The sequence below is a fragment of the Pinus tabuliformis genome, chromosome 2_2 (assembly GCF_031772625.1).
Source record: "Pinus tabuliformis cultivar Carrire ecotype Pingquan chromosome 2_2, CPIR1, whole genome shotgun sequence".
Taxonomy (NCBI): Eukaryota; Viridiplantae; Streptophyta; class Pinopsida; order Pinales; family Pinaceae; genus Pinus; species Pinus tabuliformis.
Window position 1 is genome coordinate 1,066,071,991 of NC_142300.1, and position 20,869 is coordinate 1,066,092,859.

The 20,869-nt window shown below is 39.1% G+C and overlaps 1 protein-coding gene across 1 annotated transcript in view; it reads left to right on the forward strand.

The window, feature by feature from the left end:
* The first annotated feature begins 390 nt into the window (after nucleotides 1–390).
* Nucleotides 391–20,869, forward strand: part of LOC149197068 (splicing factor U2AF-associated protein 2-like) — a 193,490-nt gene continuing 173,011 nt past the window's right edge. The window contains exons 1-3 of the mRNA XM_089405737.1: nucleotides 391–546; nucleotides 2,415–2,654; nucleotides 2,977–3,069. Of these exons, the coding sequence (XP_089261863.1) occupies nucleotides 538–546; nucleotides 2,415–2,654; nucleotides 2,977–3,069 (342 nt within the window). The 5' untranslated portion in view covers nucleotides 391–537. The remainder of the gene's footprint in view (nucleotides 547–2,414; nucleotides 2,655–2,976; nucleotides 3,070–20,869) is intronic.

Sequence of the window (20,869 nt, forward strand, 5' to 3'; positions counted from 1 at the left end):
GATGGAAAGAGGAGGTGAGGCAAGCAGAGGCTGAAGCAGAGGCTTTGATGTCTGGAAAAAAAATGAAGCCAGAAGCGTATGTACATAGTGTGAGAGAAGAACTTGAGACACAAATAGATGATGCAAATGAAAGGCCTCACACCCCTCCTGATGGAGAGCAGGAATTCACAGATGATGATGGAACTGTGTACAGATGGGACCATAATCTCCGGGCCTGGGTTCCACAAGTATGTTATGGACTTTTCAAATGCTGATATGTTTACATGAAACAATGTTCTTTGTCTGAGGTTTATGCTGGACACTAGTAGTTTGAGTTACCTGCATGCAACAAGTAGCAGCACAGGGGCTTCATTTCTACATGAGCATCTTAAATGAAAGCTGATAAAAGTATGTATAATGGGAAATAGGGAGATTATACTCCTAGGCTGTAGATGATCTGACTCTGCTTGAGGGATTACCAAGAAAACACAAAAGATTTGGACTTGGCATGTCTAGCATTCCTAGATAGGTCCATATTCGAGGAATTCTTCAGTTCAGATGATGAATGTGAGTGTGTCCTTTTCCTAGCTTTTTCCAAAAGGAAAATGAAATCATAGTTTTTTGCAATAGGCAGAAATTCTATGCATAACTTATCAAGTGTAAGATTCAAAGATACGCTACATCACAAGCTCTTCTGTGGAGGACAGTCTTAGTTATAAATCCTGTATACAAATATTCCCTTTTTGGGTTGGAAATACTGCTTTATTATCAGTTTGAGAATAACGAAGTCAAAATCATAGCTGTTCTACAAGAAGCAAACAGATACATGTATACTTCATACACAAGTAAAAGTTCAAACCTCTGTTTTGGAAAGGTCAGTCCAAATGAGAAATTACTTAGTAGTACTTAGCTTTCTGAAGTGGAGTGGAGATAGCTAAATGGCTGCCACAGTTCTGAGCATAATTTTCAATGCACAATGCTACCTCTTTGTATGTGGATATAGGGGTGTATTATTGTATTAAAAATGGGTCATGCCTTAAGCAGACTGATCTCATGTTCAAATTTATGTTACCTTTCAGGATCCTTGTTGTTAGGCAGCCCTTAAGTTGGTTGTTAGTTTCTGTTTTATAATCCTTGTTTTTAGCTGGCAGAAACAGTTCTTAGAGAGCAGAATAGAGGAATTACATAAAACTGAGTCATGTGGAACGGGCAAAGAGGTAAAATTTCTGAAATATGTATAGGTACTGTAACATGCATTTTCAAAACTTTAGGAAATGAGAAAATAGCCATGGAAATGTTGATTAGTTTCCTTTAACTAAGTGCCCAGCTTTAACCACCTATCAACAGGTGGATGCTTCCTTGCATATTTTCCAGGGGTTTGTGACCCCACTGGGCTTGACTCAATGACCGTTACCTCATCTGCTATTCAATGCTCCACTTCAGGGTGCGACAGTCGAGAAGGGACATACATGTCATTTTTGGCGGATTCAAACCCTGGTGGGAGCAATAGCAGCTCACTGCTTTCACTGACCTGGCTTGCATATTTTGACTAACGGGAAAATAGCTATGATAAATATGAGTTTGCAAAATGTGTATGTGTGTAGTTTGAGATGGACAGAAATGGGATTTACCAGATGAGTACTTTATTCATTACTCCTTTGAGCACCCATGTGCTGCAGCCTGCATTGTATTGCTATAGTTTTTAAATTTGGTAACCCTAATCTGCTGTTGTAAACTTTTTGGTCTCGTGGACCTTAAATCTTAAACTAATCTGTTGTATCGATTCTGTCTCATGGTTTGACTTTTCATATTGACAAGTTTTAAGCTTCCATTGAAGTACTTTTGTTGTTATCCTTCTGTGTGATTTCCATTATACTCGGGGGCTGAACTGTTTACCTCTATAACAACTTTGGGAATTTTCTCTTTCTATCATTATCCACTTTGGGTGTGATAAGCTCTTATTTTGCACATATAAATAACAGTTCCTTTGATTTTGAAGAATTATTGTGCCACATCAACTCTTGTTTTCAGCTTTTGAACTGAAGATCAAAATGTTGCGTGCTGCAATCTGAAATCTAAAACACGGAATTAGATGCAAATATGAGATGCTTGAGAGTGCAGAAAACAAGCCACTTGGAATTTAAGATTGTAATCATAGACTCAGCACCTGCTAGAATACAACCGAGTGATTATTCTATGAATAAACATTTGTATCAGGAGTCAGGACTACATGGTGATTAACTAATGCCACTTCAAATACTCTATTGATGTGAAAGTTTTCATTTTAATTTGTAATGGGTGATTGAAGATCAAAATTTTTATTTTGCACTTCACTAGTGATTAGGTTTCTTGTGAATGACTGTAAACTGATGATGGATGGGCATTATTGATAGTGGATCAATCTGATGCATGCTATTTTGCTTTTAAATCAATAGGATGACTCTTTTCATAAAGATTCACTGTACGGACTGGAGGAAATGACATTTGTGAATGAAGAGGAAATTATGCCGCCAATAGGACTGGAGGAAATGACATTTGTGAATGAAGAGGAAATTATGCCGCCAATAACGGTTGCTGACAACTCTGATGAGAAGGAATGCAAAGATGATTCCTTACCTGTAGAATCAAAAGTTGGCTTAAAACGGAAGTTGGAGGATGACCGAGATGAAAAAAAGGTGTAGTTTATGTTTTCCCTTTTTTTTTTTTTTTCCGAATATAGCTACTTCAATTTTTTTATCACTGTAGCTGTAATTGCCTTCAAGTGCTTTTGCAAAGATGGGAGGCTCCTTCGCTATGGAAAGTTTAGTGTGAAGAATTGTGATCTTCTGATAGTTTTATAAGTTATGGTTGCAAGAAGTCGAACATGCAATTAATTATGATCTTGTTACACAGACTCTTCATTTTACAGTTAAGGACATTTAGTGTAATGTAAATTTTAGTTACTGGAGTAGGAATCAAACGTTTTCTTATGAGTAGAATTTTGTTTTCTTTGGACAGGAAGCCAACATGCCAGCAGAAGGTTGGTTTGATTTGAAGGTCAACACACATGTTTATGTGACTGGATTACCAGAGGATGTTACTACTGAAGAAGTAACATGGAACCTTTCCCGTTCTTTTTGTTAATGCACATTCTTGTTACTAATGAAATATATTTTACTTATCATCATCATTGACCTTTTTTCTTCTATGCATGCATTCAGTGTGCTTTGGAATATTTTGGAATTGACTGGTCCAATTTAGAAGGATTAGATGATGAGTGTATGATGGTTCCTTTTTATGCTTCAGTGGATGACTAAATCACTAATCTCTTATTTCAGTATGTGACAATATGACTTGACACAAGAAGTTATTTCTGTGTTTGCAAAATGTATGGTGTTCTTGTTATTTGTTTGAATCTGATATATTTAAATTTTCTCATTTGAGAATGCTGCACTATAATGTGAATTCCTTGTTATGAGAATAATGACATGAAAATAACAATTTAATGAGGATCATAAGGTGACCTGACGTAATGTTAGTGTATAATAGAGGTCCTAATGACCTAACCCTAATTTTATTGTTAGCATTGTGTCAATGGTTTTGTAACACGGGAACATGTACTTGATTCTTGGGTGTACATACTAGATGGGGACTCTATACTAGGGTTGTGGAGCATGTATCAGGTACTGATCATATATGCCTAGTACTTTGGGCACTTCTGTTGACTTTTATGTAGCATCGAGAGGTTTTCCCACATGCTAAGAGGCCCTTCCAATTCGTCCATCCAAAGCCTTTCCTTTTGTCTTGCTAGCTGATTTAGATCCTTCTCCTTTACTGCCCCTTACACTCTTTCTCGGACTCTGCACCACATAGATGAATATCCCTCTTAATCTCCAAAGTGATTGACAATTGAAATTCGTTTTCAACTTCATTTGAAATCAATGGTTGAGATTCATCTAATTCACTAATGCAAATAACCTTTGTATTTCCTTAGATTAACTCACTTTTTCTTATCACAATGAGATTAGTTTAATAATTCCTTGAAGAATTCATTTAATTAAATTGATTGGCAAGGCTAAAGGTGCTGTGAATCACTTCCACTCGGCTAGACACTTAGAATTATGCAGAAGTACTTGTCTGGTGCTACTGTCATCAACAGTTGGAACCACTATTAAACATTTTGAAACAAATAATGCTAATTTTAGAAATATAACTAAAGTGATAGATAACGTAGGATAAAGGAGAATGTCAGCTTTAATTTAGTATACCATTAATTACCCTGGTCGCAAAATCTTAGAGCTTAATCCCTCTTCTCTATTTTGTCTTCAAGGGTCATTGGCATAGATAGGGCGATACTTTCCTATTGTTACTGTTAGTAGTTACCTACCAAAACGTGGGTAATCCATAAGGAGAAAACTTTTCTCCTCCTTGGACCAACAACTAGCCAACAAACCTATATGATCAACACATAACATAATGACAAGATCCTCCACTTCTTTGTCCGGGTCAAATCTCTCTCTCCCATCTGGCATTCCTTCTTGAAGGAAGGTGGGTCATCCAATCATTTTGCAATGATGCGCTTTCACTTAATGTTATGGGCATACTAATATCGATCAAGGGGTAAACTAGATAATTCACTGATCTTGACTGTATTCTTGTTCTCTCACTTCATTGGGAAGGCTAGTCTTTGACTCTCATCCATTGGGACCTCCTTTGAGGCCTAAGGGTTTTAGGAAGTATACTAATAGGGAGACTCTAATTGAAGTAGCAAGTCCATGATATTCCATACTTATCACTTTCGACCTTTCCCTTTTTTTGATCTCCATTCTTTGGGCTAGTGGTCATTGGTCATTGCGATTGGCACCTTTTCATGCTTATCCTTCAGTCTGGGTCATAAGCTTTTCCTTGGAGGTTGATACAACTAAGGAAAGGTAAGTGCATAAGAAAATCACAATGACAGATAAAGATAAAATGTATAAAATCGTTGGGACATTTGATTAGTGTGTGGGCAAAAGCCTAGCTTGAGCTCTACCACACTTATTAGCCATCACCTAGTTCCTTAAGCATTATGATGCTTCATTTTTGAAGGAATTCTTGTATTGTCCCAACTCTAATGAGTGATATGCTAACTCATCCCTAAGGGGTAATAATGAAGTGTCTTAGAAAGCAAACTTGGGCTTCTAAGCTGTACACCCAAATCAAAGCAAATCATAAAAAATAAAAGGTGCACCAAAGGGGTAGAAAAAGTGGGATGAGGAAAGGGTTACTCATGTCTCCACGATTGCTCCCTTGTTACATGTTGGGAACGGGTTCCCCCAAGAGTCAGTTTTGGGGCTAAAAGTCCATGTTTTGGGGCAGAAAGCCCAAATTTTGTAATAAAGATGTAAAGTCTCCGCATTTTGTGGTCGTGGAGCGCGAAGATGTCAAAAGTTGTAAAGGGTTGTCTGCCCTTGTTTTGTAAAGTCTCATGTCGGCTGTAAAGATCTACCCATGGTTTGCAGACCATGGGATTGTATAAAAAGGGAGTCTTAGAAGAGTCTAAGGAAGAAGGAGAAGTAAGAAAGGAAGAGTTTGTGGGTAAGAAGTTCTAAGTGTTCTCGGGTCTTAGCGTAGGTAGAGGCTCTGCAGCTGAGTGCGCAGAGGCCTAGGGTGGAAGTCCACAGCTGAGTGCACAGACCCCTGCAGCTGTGTGCGCAGGGCAGATAGAGTCTGTACTAAACTTGAGATATCAATAAAGAGAAGTATTCTGCAATCACTGTGTATTTTGTCCCTGTTCAATGCATATGATTATATTATGTTACAGTCTAGGTTTACATTATAATGCTTATTTGATGCGCGAATGTATTTGATTATATTTGTTAATTGAACACAAGAAAGAATATAGGTTTACGTGAAGATAATTGTAAATGCATTGTAGAGGAGGTAAACACTTAAGATAACTTTGGGAACTTATACAGTAACGTAGCCACAGAGGCGCGTAAGTTCCTGGACCTCGGGTTAGGGCTGTGCAAAGATCAGTCGGGTATCTTCGCGGAGGTATTGAAGGACGAAAGAGAAGGATCATCGGTAAGCCCTAAAGGCTTATCGATCTGCACAAAGGCATGATCAGAAAGTATAGATCGACATCACGACCATCTCATGGTGCAGAAACTTGGTTCCTGTATCCCCCCAACTGCTTCGGGTGAGACTCGGTCCACGCACTGCGGGCTGATGCCGAAGGGGCCAGTGGTGTAGGGATTTGCTTCGCTGATTAACGTTGGACCTGGGTCAGGGCCCATCAAGCCAACAAATGCTTCCGTTGCCGAGATTGGGATCTACATGAGAGATGTATGATGTCGTATCATTGAAATCCAACTAAGAAAGAAATCGAAACCTGGTTGAATAGAAAGATCCACGAATTCACGGCACAAGAAAACAATAATCTGCGATTGACGAAAGAACAGTGGTTGGACAGATAATTGTACACAGAATTACACGAAATCTTCTTCTGTTCCTTCCCGGTTGAGTTATATGAGTGGATTGTGAAGTTGGTAGACGACCAAGGAAGGTGGAGGCTTGACAATCCGATTGTTTGGACACCGGAGCTAGTAAGGAGGTTGGAATCAGCTAGGATTCCCATTGATAGTGTGAGGTAATCTCACAAATCTCTCTGTTAGGATTATTCTCTATAACTGGATTGGAGGGAAGGCTTCCAGAGATGTATTCAGGTTTTACTACTGCATAATAATAAAGCCTCAGATCTACTGAATCGGTTTTCCTGCATTGGGTTTTTATAGGGACATTTGTCCAAAAATAACTGTCACTGTGTGTATCTTTCTCTATTGTTCAATTTCTTGTTTCGACATATAATTTAATTGGTGTAGGCTGCAGTGTATGTATTTCGATGTTTGTCGTAGGAAACTGCAAATAACTTGTTCATGTGAATCTAACAAGTAGAAGAAATATCATCAGTGTTGCAGTAGGAATTCCTGGGTTTAAGGAATTTTCACACCTAGTTCCTAGCTACTTTAGCTGAGGGCAAAAACCCTCAGGTATGCTATTGAGTGTTGGGCGAAAACCCAACACTTCTTGAGGAGACTTCGTCTAGGAGTTTCATAGAGCTTTAGTGATATTGGAGTGTCCTCAACTTGGGTGTCATCTTCGGTTATTTTTGTGGAAGTTAGGTTCAACTAGCGAAAAAGTATTTTGTGGCCATCTTCTCTCAACTAACTTGAGCTATTGTACTGTCATATTATATCTTTATTAATAAAGCTAAGTTTGTAGTATTTCTTATGAGTTTGCAACATTTCTTGATTCCATAATGTAAATCTGTTTCTGTTGTCATAAACTCATGGTGCATATTTTGCTATTGTTTGGAGAGATTTAGGGTTAAATCTTGGTTAAGCAATTTTCTGGTAATTTTTTTATTTTATTTTGGGGCATTATAGTGGTGTTGTCATAGCAATAGAGGCCTTTGTATACATGATTATCACTCCATTCAACGACATACTTAAGGCCATTTTACCCATTCTAGAGACCAGAGACGACCTTGTTGATATAGTGTTTACCACCTAGAGTAAATGTTGAGCTGTATGATGATTTCACATGGTAATTGACATTCCATCGTGCCCATAGATGTTGAAATGTTGAGCCCATGAAGCTTGGTGTTGGATTTATGGATCATGTGCCCAATGGACTTGGGGTGCTTCCAGGATGGCCTTGACATTGTTTGATGGGCGTTGCTTATACCAGAGTTGGATGATGATGACTATCCTTTAGATGACAGGGGAGGGCTTGCTCTACAATCTAGGACCCTGTTGACTTTTTGACTTCTCAGACCACACTGCCTTGGAAAACAGGAACTACATTGGGAGGTGTGAAAATGTCACTGACTGTGAGTCTGATATATATGAGAAACATCTGAAGGATATGACACCAAAGCTAAGGTCACATACAGACTTGATAGACTCATAACCATGCAGAAAGACATAGGTGCACCCGACATGTGATGGACTAGCCCCTACATTGGTGATCACCCCTACATTGCAAAGATCTTACAAAACCATGAGTCCACATAGAAGCTTACCTCAGGCGCTCCAATCCTATTAGGACAAAAGAAACTTGTTGCATACTCAAAGGGACAAGGCAATGGTCAAACCAAAGCATGCTTGATTCAAAGTGACACAGGGTCTAGGATGTCTACAAGGCCTCACATGGTTGTTACATGGTTTTTGACTTGTGACATTAGGCTTATAATGGTGCAATGAATCTATAGGTACCCTTGCTGAAAGAGGGGTAACAATTGGCTCTAATTGTGGGACACATGTCCACTTGGGAGGATGTGAGAACCCTAGAATCTACCGCTTGTCACTTGAAACAATCTTGCAAAGTAGGCATCAAATATAGGGAATCAATTGGACCAAAATCCTATCAATTCCTAAGGTAGCAAAAATGCAAAATGAAATAACATAACTAAAGCAAATTTAAATGATTGGAATGGCATTGCATGAAATGGGATAGCTAAAATAAAATGCAAGTGCAAATGATAAAACATAAATTAGCATGCAAATGCAATGCGAGTGTCTAATCTAATGCTCATAATAGAGAGCTTATTCAGCTACTCTAATCTAATCTAAGATAAATGGAGCATGTTAAGTAAAATCATGTAACCAATGCAACCAACAAATAAATTTAGCATTACCTTGGGTTTTACCTTTGTGCATGGTTTCTAGGCAAAATAATGAAATGTCAAACTTAAGATAACTATATTTGGCGAACTCTTTCATGGCTTGGACAAACTTTGCAAGTAAATCTACATCTACATCATGTGGAAGAAAGTTGAAGAAGCACCAAGGTGTCTTTGTGCCACTGCAAGCTACTTCAATTCATTGATCGATCGAGTTGATATAATGATATTTCTCATTGTAAACATAAGCCCAATCATCATTGTTGTTTGTTAAATTGGCAGGCAACGAAGGCTTGGGTCGTGGTTTCAATTAGAACTTGCATAGTGATTGTTGTCCTCCTTGGTTGGCCCTAATCACATGCACACAACAATGGTAAGAAAATTAATGAAAATAAAAAATATATTTTTAGACAACTACTTAGAATTAGCTGTTTTAGAAAAGCATGTTGGAAGCTTCTGAAGCATGTTTGGATCTGAAGATGTTGCAACTTGCCCACTACCACCGCATTGAGATTTTCCTTGTCAAATGGATCTTTGTACATCTGTGAACCATATATCAAGGACATCCATTGTTGATGAATTTCTATTGGAACCTGAATGCAAAAGTCCTCTTGTTGCACTTGTACATATGTTTGTCCTTGAGTCACTTGATATGACTGCTCTATGGAATGAATTGGTTGATGATGTGGCCAAAACTCTGTAACTTGATATTCATCAGCGTCTGTGTCATAGATAGGATCACCTGTGAATAGAGAAAAACTCAAGTCCCATTTACATCTATCCACCTTAAGGAATGCATCAATAGAGTCCATCTCTTCATGGTCACCATCCTCTTGAAATGTTTATTGAATCCTTTTCCAAATCACTAGTTGATGTGTCATAAAGATCAATTGCTTAGAATGTAGTGCAACTTGTCAAAATTATGCTTTCATATGGAGGAGGATGGGTGGGCTCTTGAATGAGCCTGACATCAAGCTCCTCTTCATTTACATGTTGGTTAAAAGTCCCTTCATTTTTATTGGAGGCATCTTATTGCTTTTTCTTTCTTTGTTCTCTTTGTGGTTCACAGTCCCCAGAGATCAGTGACCCTTACATCCATGAAATATTGTACCAATGTTATCTAAACAGGACTGAACCGGTCATAACCAGTTGGTCCAATCGGTTGGAGGGAAAAATTGTTTTGAACCGGTGAACCAGGCTTCTTTTGTCTGGTTTGGTACTGAATCAGACTTTTTTCATTGAAGAATGCTATCAAGGACCCTGTGAACGTAATTATTTCTTCTAAACTAATGATTTATGACTGGGGAGGCCTAGTATTTGACCAAATGCCTAATATTCAGGCCCATGGCCCTACTATTGCTATGCAATTCATGGTAATGTTAAACTCTTAAAGTAAAAGGATGAAAATGAAAGATAAATGAGATTGTCTCATTTATCTTTCATTTTCATCCTTTTACTTAAATTTTTGATATTACCATGAAATGACTTAGGATGTAAAATCTTTGCTTATATTGGGATCTTTGTCATCAATATCACCCTCTAAGCATTTAAATAAGATTGAAAATGCTTAACATGTCAATTCAAGATTTTGTTCGAGTGATGCGTATATTTTTAGTCGGATCATGATAGATGAGTTCAACAATCAATGCCATTAACATCAAGGTACATAGAGGTATTGGTGCTCTTTATTAAATGCTAGTTCCATACCCTCATACATGAAAAATCCTGATGGAAACATTGCAATCCCCCCAATTCTGAAACCCTGAAAAACTATTAAGTCTGTTGGATTTTCACCCTTTTACTTAAATTTCTGACATTACCATGAAATGACTCGGGATGTTTGCGAGTGGTTCCGAGCTCATTGGATTTCATATGGAGAGTAGAATTTTAGATCCCGCTCAAAATCCAATAGACTTAATAGTTTTTTAGGGTTTCAGAATTGGGGGGATTGCAATGTTTCCATTGGATTTTTTCATGTATGAGGGTATGGAACTAGCATTTAATAAAGAGCACCAATCCCTCTATGTACCTTGATGTTAATGGCATTGATTGTTGAACTCATCTATCATGATCCCACTAAAAATGTACCCATCACTCGAACAAAATCTTGAATTGACATGCTAAGCATTTTCCATCTTATTTAAATGCTTAGAGGGTGATATTGATGACGAATATCCCAATATAGGAAAATATTTTGAAGATAAGTACATATTTGTTATAGCAATATTTTTCTTGGATGCTAGAGGCCATCTAGGACCTATTTGTCAATGCATTTTTGGTTAAGAGATGGATTTCACTTGGTGTTATTTTGGTAATGTGCACCCTTACATGCTATATAGATGAGAACTTTTGCTTATTTGTGTATAAATAGTTTGGATTCACATGGATGTACATGAAAATATATGTTTTTCTTTAAAATTTGAATATTTTATGTGCTTTTGGTTGACTGGCTTTTTGGTCTGGTTCTGACTGACTCCCGATCTAGGGGGTCTACCGGTTTGATGACCGGTCCTGTTTTGATAACATTGTATTATACTAGGTAGGTCTACTCGAAAGGATCACTTCCTACCGGCTCAACCACGAAGCCTAGCCTCGAGAGTGTGGAGAGAATTGAACCTATGCCCTCTCAATAACAGTGATGCTTTAATGACGGGGATTCGGCCAACTTAGCTAACCCTTGGGGCTAGCATCATATTGTTTATCATTCTCATCGTATATTTCTTTGACATCTTCCATTGGTGACTCCTTTTCTTCATCATTCCCTGCAATGTTTAGCAACAATGGCTCATGGGAGTGAGGGGAGAGGTGACCATCTTCCTGATCTTGCTTTCTAGTCTCTAACATAAAAGGCTCACCATATTTCTCTTTAACATATCTATAGAGGATAATAGATGCATTTTTCCCTTTGCTTAATTCCTAACACAAACCATTGATGGGTTATTCACAATATTCCCTCCATATGTCATCAAGCCTTCGTTGTTTCTGATTAGAATATCTTCATAGATGTTGATATCATCAACTTCTTCATAATAGTGGATTCATCTTCTCCGAAACACCTTTATTAAATATGAGAATGATTTAATTTTGTTAAAATTGGCAACTAGGGCCAAACTCCATGTGGGTCATCTTGTTCATGGCTGATAATATTCTTATTAGATTCTTCTCGTCGAGAGGTGTAGGATTGATCTAAAGATCATCCGATTCTGATAAGTATTTATGGAGATCTGAATTTATTTTGATTATGGAATAATTATCAAGCCGATCAGCAAGTCATGTAGGCTCAGAAGCCCAACAGTCACATCTATTCAATCATCAACATTTGTATATAAATACAGGAGGTCTTTTCCTCATTTGGACACTCTCTCTCATCGCCTCTCTCTCTCTCTCTCCTGCACAGAAAAGAGGCTCTTCTCTTACTGCGCAGAAAGGGACTCTTCTCTCACATGTGTGGAAGGAAGGACACAGGTTTAGGGCTACAACCTAAGTCACCAGGTTCGTGTTCGAGTTCAAGTTTGGCGACCTTGAAATTCGAATAAAGTTTGGCAACTAAAATTTTGTCGATAAAGTTTGGCATAAAATTCGACATATAGAAATTCGAAAAAAAAAGTATATATATATATATATAAAATCAATTTAAAGTCAAATTCAAAGTCCATAATGCACATTGCAAAGACATAAGATTATTGCTCAAACATTTAAATCATTTCGACATAGTTTTAAACTTTTATAAACCATGAAAGCGAGTGCCAAATTCCAATAAAGAACCAAGTTCCAACTTCCAAAGTTCCATACATAATAAACATGGTGAGAAATTCATCATAGACATTGGCAATTTGGCACACATATCAAATTCAACAAAACCATGGGCCATATCAAATTTCATATATTGAAAAACAATCTGATAAAAAAGTATTCAAAATATATAAACTCGAAAGTTTAAACTTTAAAGTAGCTTGGCAGTTTTAGAAAATTGTTCATGCAAAAAGTAAACTAGAAATCTAAAACAGGAACACAAGTTTTATTCTTGATGTTCCTGTGGCCCACTTGTTATATCAAAAAGTTCTATGTCATCAAGAGCAGTAGGAGTTGTGAATCCGCTAGATGCTTCAGCATTAGATTCATCAGTCAATTCCCTGTCAATGTCACTATCAATGTACAAATCAACGTCATCCATTGATGCATTTGGAACATGATCGATCCACAGAGTAGAGGAATTGGATGACTCTTTAGCCACATTCTTCAATGCCAACTGCAAGTTACTACAAACATAAACAAGATCTTCTAATCTTCCAGATAACAATCTATTTCTTTTCTTGGAATGAATGTGGTCAAAGGAACTCCAATTCCTTTCACATGCTGATGCACTTGATCCCTGGCTTAAGATACGAATTGCAAAATTTTGCAATTCTGGTGCCCCTGAACCATAAAATTCCCACCATACTGCTGGATCACTTCTGCTCCTATCATACTTTGCTGATTGTGTTCCAAATAACCCTTCTTCTAACCTGTATGCCCTCAACTGACTTCTGATCAAACCTGCAATTTTTGGATCTGGATTTAGCTTCTCAATAGATTGGATAAGTCCATTCATGATTTCTTCATCCCTATGTCTTGGTAACCCAAACAATCTAGGGTCCAAATAGCATGCTGCTGCATGTAATGGACTATGCATCATCTTCCATCTTTGATCAATTAAATCCCATATCTCCTTGTAATCAACTTCCACATTATTAAAAGCAGTTGCAATGGTCTCTTTGCAACGATCAATGCTTTCATAAACAAAACCCATACAAGGTTTGTCACCATCAACCATGCGGAGCACATTAACAATTGGGCCACAAATTTTTAAAACCTTGTTTGCATTTTCCCAAAAGCCATTATTGAGCACTATTTGTTCAACATTTTTCCCCTTAGTTTCTTTTGAAAGGGTAGATCTCTCCCACTCAGTGTTGCAAAAAACAGCGCCTAGGCTCACTTTTTCCTCAACAACTCTTTTCAGAGTAATATAAAAAGTGGCAAACCTTGTATCACAAGGCCTCAACAACTCTTTTGATGCATTCTTCCTGTATATGCTCAAAGTGAGACGATGGTTGATGATGAAGTTTGCAATTGTTTTGGCTCTTCGGATTGTCTCATTGACCCAAGGAAATTTGGCTAAGTCATGCAACATTAAATCCAAGCAGTGAGCTGCACAAGGGGTCCAATAAATCTGATTATACTTTTCCATAATTAGCTTCCCTGCACCAACACAATTTTATGCATTATTTGTAATAACACAGACAACATTTTCCACCCCAACCTCTTGAATCGCTTCATCCAAAATTCCAAAAATAAATTCTGATGTCTTCACTTGATCCATTGCATTTATTGCCTTCAAAAAAAGTACCCCTTGAGGACAATAAACAAGCACATTAATCAATGAGCGATGACACAAATCTGACCAACCATCACTCAAAATTGGGCATCCTGTAAGCTTCCAAGACTCTTTAATCTCAGCCAACTTTCCTGTCACTCTGTCTTTTGGTTTCTTTAACAAAGTTGTTCGTAAAGTTTAGATCCAGGAGGAACATAGCCCTTCCCAAAATCAATGGCCTTTTTAATTACATTTTTAAAATATGGACTCCTCGCCACATTAAAGGGAATTGCACATGCATAAAAGAATTCTGCAACAGCATCATCAACTTCCTGTTTCTCAACATGTTTCCAGAATTAATTTAATGTTTTGGTTCCACCTGTTTTTGCTTGAGTAGAACATGATCCACCAATGTTTGAGATTGAAATAATGGTGTTGGAGGAAGACATGGCAATCTCCCTCTCAATTCGCTGCCTCTTATTTACCCTTTTCTCCTTTTGCATTTGTGAATTGGAATGGTCTTTTTATACTGTGGCTTTTTGTTCATCAGTGATCTTAGTATAGGCTTCAACACCACCTCCACTTCCATTGCTAATACCGAGAAGGTGATCCACTACTCTAGTTAAAGTACTAGTGAAATTATGTCCACACAATTGACATGAAAGATTATAACCATCTTTTTTGACAAACTTCCAAGCTATAGCAGTTGATTTTGGGGGTGCCATTGAAATTTGAAGGTTTTGAACCTCTAATTGTTGAAAACTGGTGAAGGCTTGAAGTCTGAAATGTTTGCAATTTTTTTTTGAATTTACATTTTCATTAGTTTTTCTTTTTTTTTTGCAGAATTAAATTATGAAAATTTGAAACTATATTTTATATAAAAAAAATTATCAGTTCAAGCAAATTTAGACCAATTCCGAGGCTCAGTTTCGGCCCTCTTTCTGAGGCCTATTTTGGCCATCTCTGAGACTATTGAAGGCCAAGTCTGAGGCTAGTTCTGGGCCACACTTCGGCTGGTTCTGAGGCCTATCTTTGGCCTGATTTGAAGCATGATTTCGGACCTCTTCTGAGCCTGCTTTGAAACCTATTTTAGGACATATCTGAGGCAGATGAAAAGGCATGCAATCGATTGTCTATGATAGATCTAAGGGCATCTTTTAAGTGTAATTTTTACTGTCTAAAGGTCATCCTAATCCTGAGAAAAAGGCCACATTATTTTCATATTAGGCTGCAGTATAAGTTACTGATTAGCAGCTGAGTTTGAGGATTATCTATCTCAGATCACAGTGATCCTGAGAGGCATATCAGGTCCGATTTTGGCAGCAGAAAAGGAGGAAGTTAAGGTCATAGTTAAAGGGACTAAGATCAGATTAAGGCTTGCTTGAAAGGGCAGATTAAGGTACGTGCACGGTGACAGCCTATCCAAATCCATGATGACCAGACTATTTGAAAATATTAAAGTGAAGGGTTAAATCTACAGCAGTCATCTTATATGAACATAGGTAGTAGTATGATCATACTGTAGCAGAGCTGATTACTCATGATGGCGTAAATTTATAAACTTACAAGTTACTGTGCAGTGTGCACTGCTCGGCGTGCAGGAGTCAAGACTACTCGGCGTGCACGGTGCAGGAGTCAACTTCAAAGCCGAGCTGAAGGCTGAAGCCTGAGAGCCTGAGGCAGCAGGAGTCCTCAGTCAAGAGCCGAGTTGTGTTACGTGTATCAGTATGTTTCTCACGCGGAGACTCGGAGTTCGGTTGAGGACCGAGGTCAGTGGTCGACTGGTCGTCGGTGCTCGGTGGTAGTCTGTAGACTGGCAGTGTAACTGTGTATCAAACGATTTAAACCCTCCGCACGACGCAAACAATGAAACTAACAGTCTAACCCTCCGACAAACAATGAAACCCGCAATTGATTTGGTAAAACGGGCCTGCGATTGATATGGAAATTTATTTAAAACAACAAAAAGCTTCGAACCAAAACGATTTTCTTCGAACCAAAAAGGAACTTAATCGATTTTGTTCGTCATTAAATTTGAGTTCGCCATTAAATTCGGCGAACTTGAACGAATAAGTTTGTATTCGTTTGAAGTTTGGCGAATTTTGAACTTATTCGTTCAAATTCGCCGAACCTGGTGACTCAGGCTGCAACTACAAATTGGAAGTTTGACCAGCGTTGACCATCTTTCTCTCTCTCAGAACTGCACTATAGGTGGAACTGACTCTCCTCAGAAGGCCGCATTTTTTGGTGAAGGAATCAAGCTGATCCGACGGTCGGTTTGCAACATATTGTTTGCCCTAGTTGAGGGCTGATCTAGGGTTTGCTGTTGCTGAATTATTGAAGATAAAAGAAGATTTGATCAAAGGGTTTCCCCATATTGGGGTTTGTCCCTGGCTAGCCGCCACATCTTGTGTCTCTTGTCTTGGCTTGTTTTCTGTCGATCGTTTAATGTTCTATCTTCACTTTACTTAATGTATATGTGATTGCTAATCTGTGGATAATAATAAGAAAAAGAAGTAAACTGCTCTAAGCATAGAACATACGATAACTTAACATGGTATCAGCTCTGAGGTGAAGACAAAGCCCAAGCAAGAGCAAGAGCAATCACTGAAGAGAAGATTGGCAAGGCTATCCTAAAAGAACTATGGGGTCCTCAACACACTTCCTTGCTGAAGACAAGCTCCGTGAGAAGTTTGACTATCACGGATGGAAGATGTCTCTTGATCTAACCTTAGAAGATCAAGGAGTGTTGGACCATGTGAGAGGCAATATTGTTGAGCCTCCATCAATTGCACTCGCTCCTGCCAGGAACAAATGGAAAATCGGTGAAGTCAAAACAAAGAAGATCATCCAGGAATCTATCGACAAGAGCTTGGTGGCCTACATCTCCGACTTGAACACCTCCAAGGAAATCTATGATAGACAGGTGAGTTTATTTAAAGTTAATGATGCAAATCAAGTTTTGTTTCTTAGAAATAAGCTGAAGGAAATTAAGAAGGGCAAAGATGAGAGCATGCAAGCATATTCCTTAAGAACCACCGAGATCTAGAACGATCTCCTATCTATTGGGGAGATTATCGCTGATAGGGAAATGGCACTCACGACTCTTGGAGGATTACCATCCGAATGGTATGTCTTCAGGACTACTCTTCTAAACAATAGCGTAATTCCTGGTTTCGAGGAATTAATGGCAAGATGCATTCAAGAAGAAACAAGGATAGAAGCGCAAGAAATGCCCATGCCTAAAGGTCCTCCTGCTGCCTTTTCTTCTCGTGCTAAGAAAAGAAATAATTCCGAGACTAAATCAAAAAGAAAGGCTGGACCTAAGGGTGGAAGAAAAGGACGATGTTACATTTGTGGTAAAGCAGATCACTATGCAAGAGAATGCCATGATAGAAGGGACTCACACTGGGACAATGATCAAAATCCCTCTCATGGCAATCATAGGTATGGCAAATCTAATAGCAGAGGTAAAAGGAGTGCTGGTAATCAAGAGGACAATCATTCAAGAAGGCTAGAAATTCCAGGTATGAATCTAACACTGTTGACAATAAGCAGGATGAATATTATCTACCAACTGCTCTATCTACCACTGCTCCTTCGGACTTGCTGGGAATTTGGCTTATTGATAGTGGTGCCTCAAGGCACTTCACTGGTTACAAAGAAGTTCTTCATAATCTAATAGGGAAAGAAACTAACCTGGAAATTGTCCTTGGAGATAATATGAAATATCCCGTGAAAGGTGTAGGCAATGTCTCTCTTAAATTGAATCAAGGTAATACGATCCACTTACAAGATGTATTATATGTACCTGACCACAAAAAGGGCCTGGTGTCCATCTCGACAATGGAAGACAAAGGCTACAAGGTGACCTTCAGCGATGGCAAGGTACGTGTATGGAATAACAATGTTAAAGATACCTTTACTCTTGGGTTTCGAGTGCATTCATTATATCAGGTCGGTGGAAGTCCGCTAGGTGTCATGTCTTGTGACACATCTCTTCAGTCTGAACTTTAGCATTGGAGGTTTTCCCACCTTCATTATAAAGCTCTACCCGATGTAAGACAAATGGTGACAGGGATGCCCGAATTCCGAGTAGAGAAAGAAGGTGTATGTCCGGGATGTGCTGAAGGAAAGCTCAAAAGGGGACCATTCCCCTCAAGCCAAAGCAAGACCTCCGATATATTACAGTTGGTTCACTCAGACATATCTGGTATGATCCCTGTGAACTCCTTGGGAGGATATTTATATTACCTCACTTTTACAAATGACTATTCTTGAAAGACTTGGATATACTTCTTGAAAAAGAAGGATGAAGTGTTCTCTTGGTTTTGACACTTCAAAGCCTTGATCGAGAATCAAACTGAAAAGAAGATCAAGATCTTAAGGACTGATAATGGTACTGAATATGAATCTAACGAGTTTCATGACTTTTGTAAAGAGGCTGGCATTAAGAGGGAGACTACTACACCATATACTCTTGAACACAATGATGTGGCGGAAAGGAAGAACTGTATGATTGTGGAAGCTGTCCGTGCCATGCTCCATGATCAAAGACTTTCGAAGTTTCTATGGGCCAAAGCTGCAAACATCGTCGCATATGTACAAAACCAATGCCCTCATCAAGCATTGGGTTCCAAGACTCCTGAAGAAATGTTCACCGGTAAGAAACCTGACGTATCTCATTTTAGAATTTTTGGAAGCCATGTATATTTTCATGTGCCGAAAGAGAAAAGGAATAAATTGGGTACATCTGGAAAGAAATGAATCTTTGTGGGCTATGGTGAAAATACTAAGGGCTATAGAATCTATGTAGCTGGTCAAAGGGAAGTCGTGATTAGTCATGATGTCACCTTTGACGAAGATATGGCTCTTAGCAAGGTGGACAATCTTCCGACTTTGAGGAGCTCTCAAGAAACTGACACCAGGGAACTGAAAGAAAAGGATGATGAAACAATGCCTGATGTGGAAGAACCCATGGATTCTATTGATCCACCCGAGCCTTCCTCTTCTAGGAAGAGGCCCTCTTGGCTTAGGGGGCTACTCGATGATGCTGAAGGACACACTGCACCTCGAGGAACCTTTTGTGAAAGTAAGAAACCCAACAGGTATCAGGGATACCTGACCATCATGAGCACGATCATACAAAATGAACCTTCATCATTCTCAGATGCCGTCAAGCATCAAGTATGGAAGGATGCCATGATCGAGGAATGAGTCTATTATGAAGAATGATGTCTGGGAAGTAGTTCCCAGACCCTAGGACAAGACAATTGTCACTTGTAAATGGCTTTACAAGATAAAGCATGCAGCAGATGGAAGTACGGAAAATTATAGGCTCGTTTTGTCGCTCGTGGCTTCTCCCAGAAGGAAGGTATAGACTATGATGAGATATTTGCACCTGTTGCCAGATATACCACCATCCGCTCGATTATAGCCCTTGTGGCTTCACAAGGATGGAACCTACATCAGATGGATGTCAAGACTACGTTCTTGCATGGTTCGATCAAAGAAGAGGTCGTCGTGGAGCAACCCGAAGGATTTGAGATTTATGATCGAAAATCTCATGTATGCAGGTTGAAGAAGGCTCTCTATGGGCTGAAGCAAGCACCTTGAGCATGGTATGAGAGGATCGATAACTACTTGATGAAGCTAAGATTCACTAGGAGTGAAGCCGATCCTAACCTTTACTTTAAGGTTGAAGATGACAAACCTCTCATAGTGGTGCTGTATGTGGATGACCTCTTTCTAATCGGTGCAGACCCTCTCATTCACAAATGTAAGAGGGAGTTGGCTTCTGAATTTGAAATGGACCTAGGACTGATGCACTATTTCCTAGGACTTGAAGTCTGGCAGAAGCCAAGGGAAATTTTCCTATCACAAGGAAAATATGTGGTGAAGATATTGGAAAGATTCGGTATGGTGGACTGTAAGCTTGTTACTACCCCGATGGAGCTTGACTTTAAGAAGTTAAGCGGTAGCGCTGCTGGACCTGTTTTACGAAATGCCACCGAGTATCGTCAACTCATCGGAGCATTAATGTTCTTAGTGAACTCCCGTCCAGATATATGCTTCGCAGTCAACACGTTGAGTCAACATATGGTTGAACCTCACCACATACATTGGATTGGTGCCAAGAATCTGTTGAGATATCTTCGTGGCACAATTACTTATGGGTTAAGATACACTGCCAGAGATGTGAGACTACTTGGATACACTGATGCTGATTGGGCAAGCAGTGTGGTGGATCGTAAGAGCACTTCCGGGTGTTGTTTCTCCTTGGGATCTGCTTCGATATCCTAGATGAGCAGGAAGCAGAAGTCGGTGGCTTTGAGCATCGCCGAGGCAAAGTATATTGCTGCTAGCATGGCCTCCTGTGAGGCAGCCTAGTTGCGAAAGCTCTTCAGTGAGTTGTTTGGATTTACATTGGATACCACCATGATCCTGTGTGATAACCAGAGTGGGATTCGTTTGTCAGAAATCCCGTATTTCATGATCGCTCCAAGCATATCAATATTAGCTACCACTATATTCGAGATATGGTGCAGCAAGGAGTTATAAGGCTCCAGCATATCGGTACAGATGAATAGGTCGCAGACATTCTGACAAAGCCCCTAGGAAAGGTCAAATTTTTGACTTTCCGAGAACGACTTGGTGTCGTTCAGAAACCCTTTGATGAGGGCCCTATATGATGTATGGAGCTCTTGGAGCTCCGGGGGGGTGCGGGGTACTTCTTGGAGAAACATATGACCACAGGGTGACTTACAATCCCCTGTTGGTGTACGTATACAGGGTAAAAGAATCAAAACTTACTCTGTGACACCCCATGGCGACTATGTAGCAGGATGATTAGTTCTCCTGTGAGGTGTGGATGATGTGTTCTCCATGACGAT